The sequence below is a fragment of the Protobothrops mucrosquamatus genome, unplaced genomic scaffold (genome assembly GCF_001527695.2).
Source record: "Protobothrops mucrosquamatus isolate PMUCROS unplaced genomic scaffold, P.Mucros_1.0 scaffold1470, whole genome shotgun sequence".
NCBI lineage: Eukaryota > Metazoa > Chordata > Lepidosauria > Squamata > Viperidae > Protobothrops > Protobothrops mucrosquamatus.
Window position 1 is genome coordinate 91,664 of NW_015387648.1, and position 12,137 is coordinate 103,800.

Consider the following 12,137-nt stretch of genomic DNA (forward strand, 5'->3'; position numbering starts at 1 on the left):
TGTGGGGAAAGGCTAGAAAAAGAGTTCATTAATTATTAGCTCATTCATCATCATGTCCTGTGCTAAGCACATTGGGCTACAAGCATACTCCACAAGTTTTGATCCACAGCTGCAATCTCTGGATTCTTCCATTTAAGGTTGATATTTTTCAGATCTTCCTGAAATGTTTGGGGCCATGTTTTCTTTGGCTTTCCTCTTTTTCTCTGACCATCTAGTGGCATCCAATTGATTTTACTGGACATTGCTCACCATGTGGAACGCATTTCCAGCCAAGTTCGTTTGTTCTGTCACTATCTCAGAGAGACTTCAGGAATTACTTCTTTGTAGAATTTCCTCATTTGTAACGTGGTCGTGATATGAGATCAAGGAATCCACAGGCAATATTGTTGGAAGACATTGATCTTAATGAATAATTGTTACAGATTTCTAGGTCTCACTGGCATAGATAGCTCTGATCTGCTCATTATATTATATATATTAGTGCCCTTGTTCTATTCTTTCTTTGCTCCTATGAATTATCAGGATTTCAGTTACTGTTGTCAATATTATGTGCCAAATAGGTCCGAGCAGTACTTCAGAGGGAAAAGTTTGCTACTGGAGCATCCAGGGGAATACTTACTATAAAAAAGTATATAATGATTTGTAGCTCTCTTTTCTCTGTAACAGATGAAGAGTACTTGAATTAAATACATTTTGGTCAGGTGGGGGATTGAACTAATATTTTGTTCTGTTCTGTTCACTTCAATGATTGGTACTTTGCTTTAGTGCACATATATTTGAAATGCACTTTCCACTCATGTAGATCTACCTCAATAATATGGGGTCTCTCGCTCGCGCTCTCCCTCCCTCTCTCTCTCTCCCTCCCTCCCTCTCTCTCCCTCTCTCCCTCTCTCTTTCCCCCTCCCTCCCTCCCTCCCTCCCTCTCTCTCAAGATTCTTCTAGGTTTGTATCTGCTACATTGGGGAATTTTTAAATTACAGAAGCATCAGTTCTGCTAGCAGGGAAGGCTGGGCCTCCCAATTATTCTTTCTCAAGTTTGTCTTTTTCTATTGATTAAGAGTTTAATGTGCCTTATACTATTTAGAAATTAATAATCTGGCAATGATAATGGCTGGGCTCAAATACGATGCTAAGCCATAATGTGTTATCTTTGGTGATGGCTTCGTTTTGCAAATGCAATGCTTGTGGTTTGTAATTTCTAATTTATGCTTCAATATGTTCAGTTGAAATATACAGGTAGTCCTCGACTTACAACGACGTTTGAGCCCCAAATTTCTGTTAAGTGAGACATTTGTTAAGTGTGTTTCGCTCCATTTTACAACCTTCCTTGCCACAGTTGTTAAATGAATCAATACAGTTGATAAATTAGTAACCCGGTTGTTAAGTGAATCTGGCTTTCCCATTGAGATTGCTTATCAGAAGGTCATAAAAGGTGATCACATGACCTTGGGACACAGCAACAGTCATAAACATGAACCCGTTGCCAAGCATCTGAATTTTGATCACACAATCATGGGAACGCTGCAAAAGTCGTAACTGTGAAAAACGGTCCTAAGTCAGTTTTTTCAGTGCAGTTGTAACTTTGAAGGTCACTAAATGAATTGTTGTAAGTCGAGGACTCTTGTATTCAGTGAACCTTAGTTTATAAAGGAGAATATTTGTAGCTTAAGGGGTTGATATTTGTAGCTCAGGGTCCTTGGTGCTCTGTGAGCTTGCTTGTTTTCTTCCAGACGTTTCATTACCCAAACTAGATTAACATCATGAGTGCTATTAAACAATACTCCAGTCAAGAAACTGCCAAAGAAGCAAATAGTAAACAGCCCAATCAAGGAATCTCTAAGACGACCACCAACAGGCAAGCCACTAGTATATAAACTGACAGCAAACAGCACTCCTTACCAGCACTGATTATGTTACTTAGTTTGGGTAATGAAATGCCTGCAAGAAAACAAGCAAATGAGTTGCTTGTTTTAGTTAAGCAAACTAAATTATTTCTTTTAATTTCTCCTTATCAGTTCCTATAGATATAAAACTGTTGATAATAAATCTTATCTGTATTTCTTACCAAGTTGCAAAGAACCTTTTAATCACAATGAACTTTCAAAATTATTATTTTTAGATCGTGCTAGTAAAAGCCTTGATCAATTGAAGTATGTCTTCCGTGAAAAAGATTCTGCCACAGGCGAAAGTGCAGCTACATTGGATCGGTTATTTCCTAATTCAGGCCATGAAGTGAGTGAAAATAAAGCTTGGCAGGAGCTACAGTACAGCCATGCAGGTTTGAAATTTTCCATTTGATTTTTTTTTTCAAACTAGAGTTATCTTACGTAAAATATGTTTTACTATTGTGTTATAGTTAATCAGCTTAAAGCATTATTACGTCAACAAGAAGAAAGGGGGAGTGAAATATCACCCTCAAAGAAGAGAGGAATGTCACCCACAGTAAGTATTACCCTCTTTTTATCTCTTGTTACATGACCAAATAATTACATGTCTATTTACAGAACAATATCTAAGTAGTATTTATGTTGTCTCATTTGATGAGTTATGTAGTTACTTAACGAGGCATTCGTAGGCTAGCCTGTATATAAGCTTTTGTATTTATTTTAACTTACCTATTGTTAGTTCAGCATTATACATCTAGTGAATTGTGCACGATATGACAAGGCAAAGCATAAGGATGAAATTGAAGAGAAAGGTTCTGAATGTATTTGCTTGTGCAGCATATGTCTACATAATATGGTCTAGGTTACTTGAGGAACCATCTCACCCCATGGGATAGGCTTGTCCTACTCATGCCAGCACAGGAGGCATGCTGCAGATCCCATCAGTCAAGGAATTCCAGCTGGCGGGGTCCAGGAGAAGAGCTTCCTGTGCCGTAGTCCCAGGCCTTTGGAACATCTTGCCCCTGGGGTGAGATTGGCTCCCACTATTCTGACCTTGAAGACCTAGCTCTGCCAGCTAGCCAGGAGTCCCAAGGGGAGGAGTACCATGCTGAAGGTGGTTGATAGACTAATAGTAGATCCCATCTGCCCCCCTGCTCATTTTGCTCCCTTCCCTCCCATCTTTTAATTATAATTTGGTATTCTTTATTGTTATACTTTTTACCACCCTTAATCTTGTAAACTGCCCAGAGTCATCTTGTGGCAAGATGAGTGGCAAAATAAAAAAATGAAATGAAATGAAATAATAATAAATAAAATAATAAAATAAAATAATAAAACAAAAATTGTCAGGCTAGTTTAATATCACATATCTTCCTTTCATTGATCAGTGTGGATCTTTCTTCTGAGGAAAAATAGCTAGGTTTCTTCCCAGTTACATTTTTCTGTTTTTTGCAAACTTTGAAATTAGCACTATTTCACTGTTTTTTTAAAACATGTTTAGTATTCTGGATCCATATTATTCCTTTATATATCGGTTTTTTTACAAGTTTTATATTTATATTTATAGTGTATACATCCAAAATGCAAAGGACATGCTTTTTAAAAAAAAAAACTGGTAGGTCTTTTGCTTAAAATGAAGAAAGATCATAAACATGGCCTTTCAATCATGGTATCTTATTGGACCATTGGACACCCCATTGTGTAGTAGCTTTGCTTCTTCCTAAGTGGGTGATTTCAGTCTGTGATAGTAGAAGGTGAGGGATCATCCAGTACTCCTTTCTCTCCTGCTCTTTTAACGTCATATGAAATTGGTGGGGAGAAGTTAAAGTGTGGTATTATCTATACTCCAATGATAACTAACTTTAAGTCATCAGTTGTAGGGAGTATAGTATGCTATCAATATCCCTTTCTGGTGCCTGGAGGCTGGAGGTGGAACAGAGCAGGCTGAAGTTGAATCTAAGTAAGATGGAACCGCTGTTTGTACATTGGGGTTCTCTGTTGACACCAGTATAGTTGTCAAGATCGAAGTGGCCACGTGAGGTTGTCACCATTATTGCTACTCAGCTTGCCAACACACTAGGGAGGAGAGAGGGCAATGAAATGCAGGGTCCAGACAACAAAAAGTCAGCCCATGTGAACCAAGGACATTCTAGCAGGCATTTGCAAACCCACAAAGACACTTTCTCATAATAATTTGGGACTTGATTGGACCATGTGGCCTGCACTAATAGGTGGAGGGAGAGTTCTATATTTTAATTATAGTGATTTGCGCAGGAATTAACCAGAGCTTCATATGTGCTGAAGTGATGTACTCAATAAAGTTTTGCATTAAGAGATCGGATTGTCTCGATGGTGCATGCTTGGTTGGGTTCATTAGTTGGAACCCTGACAATAATCTCTTAATGGCTAAGGAATAACCTGTAAAGAAGTAGATTTGGTATTTTGCGCTTCTTCTTAATTACTGGAATGGCTTTTGTAGATCGAACTGCAGCGTATGATACTCTCCTACAGAATCAGAGATTTTTCATGATGCTTAATGGTTAAGAATAGTAGATGGATGTTACAGAAGAATGGACTGCCACAAGGAAATGTATTGTCTCCATGTATAATATATATACAAATGATCAACCAGTTCCTGACAACACCTGATTATTTATCTATGCAGATGAAACAGCAGTGGCCACACAAGGATCAAATTTTGATGAGGTAGCTGGAAGACTCACTGTAGCACTTGAAAAATTAGGACAAAAATTATACCGTCAATCATTTGAGGCCCAATATAAGACACAAGTGTGTGCTTTTCACCTTTGAAACTGAGATGCAAGGGTCAGATTGAATATTATATGGCAAGGGAATTGAATATAGTACTAAAATATCTCGGTGTGACACTTGATAGGACGTTTTCATTTAAACAACACTCCCTGAATACTAAGGCTAAAATCAGTGCAAGGAATAACATTATTGGGAAATTGACAAATTTTACATGGGGGCCCCATGTTAAGAATAGACTTATTTAAGATATATTTTTCTTAGTTTTAGAACAGCATCATCTCTTACTTTATCACTGTTTTTAATTTATTGTTTATGTATGTATTACTATACAGTAATACTATACTGTATACTATACTATTCATCAAATTTCTACATCACCTACCTCACCTAAGTGATTCTGGACAGTTTACAAATAAAAAAAAACATTACTGTTTTAATACTGAAATTTGTTCTTTTAGTTGGAAGAGTTTTAATTTAATTGTGTCATTTTAACTATACCATGGCTGTTTTAAAATGTTGCTGTATTATAATTGTGCAGGTATCTGAGGGTTGCTAGATTATGATGAGGCATAAGTATGATAAATAAATAAATAAATGTGCATCTTAGGAAGGCCATCTGAAAACATGAAGACCACCATAACTATGCCCTGATTCCTTTCTGATGGCAGTCTAGTGTTCCAGTTAAGAAAAATTATAAGCAGGTTAGGAATTGGGATGGATGTGTTCACAGAGGTCGAGACAAGATGGTCTTTAAATAGTTGGTCCCAGGAAAGCCCAGCTTGTTATCAACTCAAATAGTTCAGCCCATCAAAAAGAAGTAGTCCAAGAGTCCTTTGGTAAATACTTATTCCATCTTACATACATATCAATGCTTGTGCATTGTCTGTACATGCATATTACCTCAGTTAGGATTAAATATATGTCAGATAATAAACTAAAATAAGTCAATTTTTATCTATCATGCTTAATTGTAAAAGAAATACACGAACAGTGTTAGAACAGTGAGCGCTTAATTAAAATTTAAAAAAATTACAAAGCAGCAGTGTTTAAATTTTATTTGCTTTAGAGACTTTTTTTGAGTGAAAAATATGAATCTGCTAACAGACATTTGTAGCAGAAATTCAGGATTTGCTTTCTCAAGCTTTGTTTCATTCTTTTCCTCTATCCATCCACTCAGGAAGACCTTAGCCTATTCTGAAATGGCCTCCTATCTTTCTGAGCACTTAGCATTCCATTACTGAAGGGAATCCATTTGATAGATTTCTTGCTGTAAATTATTCTACTTTAAAATACTATTCTAATATGAAACGGTTTGGAAAGAATCTTATCTGAAACATATAATTCTGACTGTTGTCTTTTTAAATTTCTTCTAGAAAACATCCAAAGCTACTGATCACCGTTTGCCTGCCCTTTCGGAACTTGTTCCCATCATTAACGATCAGTCTCAATATATTAATCATTTAGAGGCTGAAGTCAAGTTCTGCAAGGTATCGTACATAATACTTATGATCTGTTGTTTTGAGGCAGCTTTGTTCATTTACTATTAACATTTGAAATTTTAACCCCACAATTATGCATATTATATTATAAACAGAGACAATTTGTTTAGTAACAGAAAAGAAAGCATTTCATTTTATTTTTATTGGTGAAAAGTATATTTCAGCCGATAGCTTTAGATTAGATTAAGAATATATTGACAGCAGGATGCTAATTTCTATTCTCCGGTGTTTTCTAGTTATCCTTCCCTAACATAGCTCTGTATCTGTATCTGGGTAGCATGCCCCTTCCTATATGTATAATTTTGGCTCACATGTGCATAGTTTTCATATACATTTCTCACTGAACACAGGTAGTCATTGATTAACAATGTTAATTGGAACTGGGAACTCTGTTGCTAAGCAATACGGTTTTAAAGTATGATGGCATTGATCATGCTAATTTATGACAGTGTTTCCCTCAGTTCCAGTTGCAGTCATTAGGCATATCCCATATGGTTGTTAGATACACTATCACATGATCGCCATTTCTGACTTGCTGGTTTCCCAACTGACTGTTGTCTGTAGAGATTCTCAGTCATCCAGGTCATGGTTGTCCCAAAGGTCCTTTTTCATGAGGCAACTAGACTTTGTTTGTTTTTTTTGAAGACGTTTCGCTTCTCATCCAAGAAGCTTCTTCAGCGAGAAGTGAAATGTCTTCAAAGAAAAACAAGAAAGTCCAGTTGCCTCGTGAAAAAGCACCTTTGGGAGAACTGACTTCATTTGTCAGAAGCCAGTAGTGAAGATCGCAAATGACGATTACATGACTGCAGGACGCTGTAACTATCATAGTTGCAAGGTGGCTGCCAACTACTCGAATCATAATCATGTTACCTTGTGGACACTATGATGGATTTAAGGATTGTTTTTTTTCTCTTCTCATTCAGCACTGTCGAAACTTCAAATGCAACTGAACAAGTGTCAGTTGAGGCTTGCTTGAAGTTTGTTAAAATGGGTTGTTTTTCATTTTGTATGTAATAAAGCTTCCCTCTCTTTGTTTATTATATTTTAGAACTCTAATTACAGAAAAATCTACGCAGTTTGCTAAGCAAATGATAAAAACACAGTTCTTTGATTTTATGCAGGTTTAAAGAATAAGGAAAATTTATTTTTAAAACTCATGTTTTATTAATATTAGTAGTATTTTGGTGAAAAATGATGCTTTTATTAAAGAAAAGGTCTTTGGAGTATTCCAGTAGCATATTAACTCAAGCATGCTAAAACTTGCCAGAAATCCCTTTTTATTATTTTATATGTCACTAATTTTCAGCTATGCTTCCATTGATATAAGATTTTATGCAAAATTAAATGTTAACTATACTTCTGTCATTATGTTTGTGAAGAGCATTGTTTCTATGTTTAAATAATAACATATTTATAATATGCATACTCAACTTTCTAGGAAGAAATATCTGAACTGAAAGCACGTATACATGTTGTTGTACTTGAAAATGAGAAGCTACAAAATGATCTAAAAATGGAAACAGAGCGGACTTTGAGAGAACAAACTGTCATCAATGCCTCAGTAAGTTCTATGGAATTTAAAATGTCAAATTTAAATGAAAATGTAGTCTTAAAAGTTTATTTAATAAGAAATCAATCTGTAGGAAATTTAATAATTCATCAAAATATGTCACATACCTGTAGCTTACGTTACCAGATACAGTATATAAACAGAGAAATAGATCTGTATTGCACTTAGTGTTCATAAGGATAGAGTTAATTTAGTTTTTTGTCTTTTTATAAAATAATAAGAACTCAAAGCAACCTCAGAAATCATCTAATCCAAACCCCTGCTTTGGGCAGGATCTGTTAAAACATTTTGGGTAAAGAGCTATCTAATTTTTATTTGAAGGAGAGGTCAGAATCTAACATAAAGATAGCCAAACTAAAAGACAGAAGGACATTAACCACGTCCTCAGACATAACAGAATCAAGCTTAGTCTAGATACCAGTAACATCACAACTGAGTTGGACTTGCCCAGTGCTTTTTTTCTAAAAAAAAAAAAAAAAAAGGTGCCGGAACTCACACACGTCATACAACCCACCTTGCCTACTCTACAAGGTTCCATCCCAAAAAGGTGCCAGGCGTTCTGGGTGTTCTATGAGAAAAAAAGCCCTGGACTTGCCCAATCAGAATCCAACTCAAAGTAAATCTGAGTGATGTTGTCTGTAAGATTGCATGAATATTTCTTATCATGGTCTTGCAGATGATCCTGAGGCCCAGCCTGTCCTGACTATGAAGCGGGTTACTCTAAATAGGGCTGCTGGGTGATATCAGAAAATGCAATGTGTGGAGAAATAGCAAAATTTTGCCACCTGTATTGTCATGACATAGGCCTGACAATGGCTCTTACTCAGTTGGATTTATTTTTTTGTCTTCCTCCATTGGCACTTCAGTCATTGATTCGGACAAAGCCTTCTGCCCTTAAGTTTTCTAAATGTGAAGGACATACAGATAGGTTTAGTTTATCACTAAATGTCTCATCTTGTAGAACAGGATACACTGAAAATAGAACTAAATAGAAATAAATTTAGTCTTCATAAATTAATAAATGCAGAGTTTTGTTTAATTATATATTTTAATGGCTTTATATAGTGACAATTAATGGTTGCTTCCACTCATTTTATCAGCAGAATTTCATTTGTGCAACATTCTTTTTCTGTCCTGATCTCTTTATTAAAACTAAAACTCTCCTGTAAGTCATAAAGCTCTTAGGAAAGATCTGGAAATGGTGCAGAGATGATGTTGTAATGGAAGGAATAACTTGTGGAAATAGTTCAATAATTTGCTGTATTAATACTATAACACATACAGTTATATCATTATCATTAGTTATTGAGCTTGTTATGAATAAATATAACAAGATCAGTAACAAATGTCATATAAATTTATAGGATATCTTCAATGTGTGTGCTGTGTATATGCATTTAAGGTGCACGTTCACTGTTGATATTTGTTTCAGACCCTTCTCTCAAAATCTGGTGGTATAAATGGTGATCATTCTCATATTTGTGGAGCTGCTAAAGCATCTTGTCATGTCACTGAGCAAGCCAAGGCACCTACATTAGAATTGGAAAAGTGGCAACAGGAACTGGTCAGTATTTTAAAAATGTTGATTATTTTAGCATTAATAATTTATCATTCTGGAAAAATGCTCTACTTTTATGTTTTAAATTTTAATTTTGCAGTTTCGCTGCATTTTATTTTATGTTGAACTTTTCTGTATTTTCTACAAAAATCATTTAAAACAATTAAATTTAAATAAAAACAAGATCACAAGGGAGGATGCATCAGAATATTACTCATGATGCAGTCAGTGCTCTGTATTCCTGCACATATTCCTGCTGCAGGATCATAATTTTCAACATTGTAAGAAAAAACAAAGTCTGGATAATTTAAAATAACCATTTACCAAATCATGTCCCACTGAAGTATGTCTTTAATTACATGTTTTGTCTTTGAATGTTAAAATTTAATTGTCTGTCTAAAAAAGGTTAAGAAAAAACTTGTGATTTAAATATTAGAAATTTATTAAAAAAATCATCTAAATCCCTAAGCAATTTGATTAGACATTTAAAGCTTAACTCAGTAGATCTGTATTTTACAGTTCTATGTGCTCTATAAGAGCCTTATTTCAGTTTCTGGCATTTCTAATCAATAATACTTAGACAGAAAATTTAACAGAAAATACCCAATAGTTAATAATGCTTTGTTAAACAAGTTAGTCGATGCTGAGAATGATCGAAACCTTTGGAAAACACTTACTGCCCAATGTGCTTTGCACAGGACCTAATAATGATGAAAATGAGTTAGTATATGACTACATAACTTTATTCTTAGGTGGGCATAGTGGGTGCTGTGTAATTTAAATTATTCCATTTTCAGCTAGTGCAGGTTTGGTATTCAAAGTCCTAATGGAGTCAGATAGCCTTTATAACTTTAATATGGTGGTAGTAGTAGTAGTAGTAGTAGTAGTAGTAGTAGTAGTAGTAGTAGTAGTAGTAGTAGTAGTAGTAGTAGTAGTAGAGTTGGAAGGGACCTTTTAGGTCTTCTAGTCCAACCCCCTGCTCAGGCAGGAAACCCTATACCCTATATGGTAGAAGACAGACAGATTGCTAAAATTTTGCTGATGCCCTGGCAGTCCTGACTATGTCTTATATATAACCAAACAAATGATAGGTATTAATTTTATTTTAAAGGAGAAACTAAGATATCTTCATGAAGAAAAGACTGAAGTGTTTGAAGCTCAGATCCAATCTTTACGGTAAAAAAAAGTATATATATTATTAGGTTGATGCTTTATGCCTCTATCAAAGTGTTTCATTTTGCCTCATTATATATGTCCATAAGTCAGTAGAAATTAATCACATTATTTTTTGTGTGCTCTTAAAAAATTTGTGACATGTGCCTTATAATTTAATAATGAGTCTGTTTCTGTATGTAATTGGGTGTATGTTTGTTGCTTCCCTAGTAAGATTGCTAAGTTATTGCAAAACATCAATCAGTATCTAAAGCAGTCGTGGCGAACCTATGGCACGGGTGCCAGAGGCAGCACTTAAAGCCCTCTCTGTGGGCACGCGTGCCGTCGCCCCAGTCCTAGGCCTTCAGTTGGGTTTTATAAAACCTTTTCGCTTTAGGCCTCCGCCGCCATGTGCAAAAAAATAAAAAGGTTCAATCAGTCAATTTCAACTTCTCGCGGGAAAAAAAAGATCTTGCAAAATTGGAATTGATTGATTAAACTTTTTAGTTCCGTCCAGTCTGCGTTACCACTGTAGCTACGCCCACCCGGCACTCGATGATGCATAAGTGGGTTTTGGGTTGCAGTTTGGGCACTCAGTCTCTAAAAGGTTCGCCATCACTGATCTAAAGGGAAAAAATCCCTAACATTACAACCATACTGCCATTTTATACAGATAAAACTTTCAGAATGGAATAAAGTTTGTTTCAGTTCATGTCCTTCTAATGACTAAAATAGTATTTTTAAAAATACTTGTTATTTGTGAAAAATTGGGTCTTTCTATTTTGCAGCATGGTTATTTTATAATTGCACAGTAATTTCATTCATTCATTCATTCATTCATTCATTCATTCATTCATTCATTCAATTTCTGCCCAACTCATCCAAGTGATTCTGGATAGCTTACAATTCTAAAATTCTAAAACAAGTAAAACAATGTAAAAAAACATTACAACTGTAAAAACATCCACAAAACAAATAAAAATGACCCTTGGTGCTGTGGTGTTGACCTCTTTAAGGAATGGGGCAGTACTTCCTGAACCCCCTCCTAAGAAGCCATCCTTGGAACTAATAATTTTATTTAACTATCACCCTGTCTCTAACTTTCCCTTTTTAAAAAATGTTGTTGAAAAGGAGGCTGGTGTGCAGTTGATGAATGCCCTGGAGGAAGTGGATTAACTAGATCTGTTTCAGTTGGTTCCTGCCAAGATCTGAAGTGGGCAAATAAACATACAAACTGTTTAAGATACTATCATTCGATTCATTTCATTAAAAAAAAACACAAAATTTCTAAATCCTAAAACAAAGACCAACTTTTCTTATCATACTCTAGATACACATTATCCAGCTTTTTAATTTAAAAATATCTGTGTAATACTGGAATGATGCTTTTATTTGTCACTATTCATTTTGCGTCTCAGTTCTTCTTTCGCTATTCTTTCTTCCCTCTTTCCAAGCCTTCATTGACATATGGTAATCTTTACTCAGGAAATATTTTATGCATCTGATAATGTGGATAGTGATCCATGAAAGGTTTATGTGGTAATAAATTGGTTGTTCTCCAGCATGAGGGATGGATAATCCACTTGATTGGGTTTCCTGAAGTCCCTTGTACCCAATAAGACTAAGTCTGAGATAGCCACGCCTCCTGCCTGGCCGCACATGCCCAGTTCTGACTTAGTCTTACCCAGACAAGGCGTGTT

The 12,137-nt window shown here is 35.5% G+C and overlaps 1 protein-coding gene across 1 annotated transcript in view; it reads left to right on the top strand.

The window, feature by feature from the left end:
• Nucleotides 1-12,137, top strand: part of SDCCAG8 (serologically defined colon cancer antigen 8) — a 109,283-nt gene that overhangs the window by 5,685 nt on the left and 91,461 nt on the right. The window contains exons 2-7 of the mRNA XM_029285285.1: nucleotides 2,120-2,278; nucleotides 2,357-2,442; nucleotides 6,032-6,145; nucleotides 7,596-7,718; nucleotides 9,160-9,291; nucleotides 10,397-10,461. Of these exons, the coding sequence (XP_029141118.1) occupies nucleotides 2,120-2,278; nucleotides 2,357-2,442; nucleotides 6,032-6,145; nucleotides 7,596-7,718; nucleotides 9,160-9,291; nucleotides 10,397-10,461 (679 nt within the window). The remainder of the gene's footprint in view (nucleotides 1-2,119; nucleotides 2,279-2,356; nucleotides 2,443-6,031; nucleotides 6,146-7,595; nucleotides 7,719-9,159; nucleotides 9,292-10,396; nucleotides 10,462-12,137) is intronic.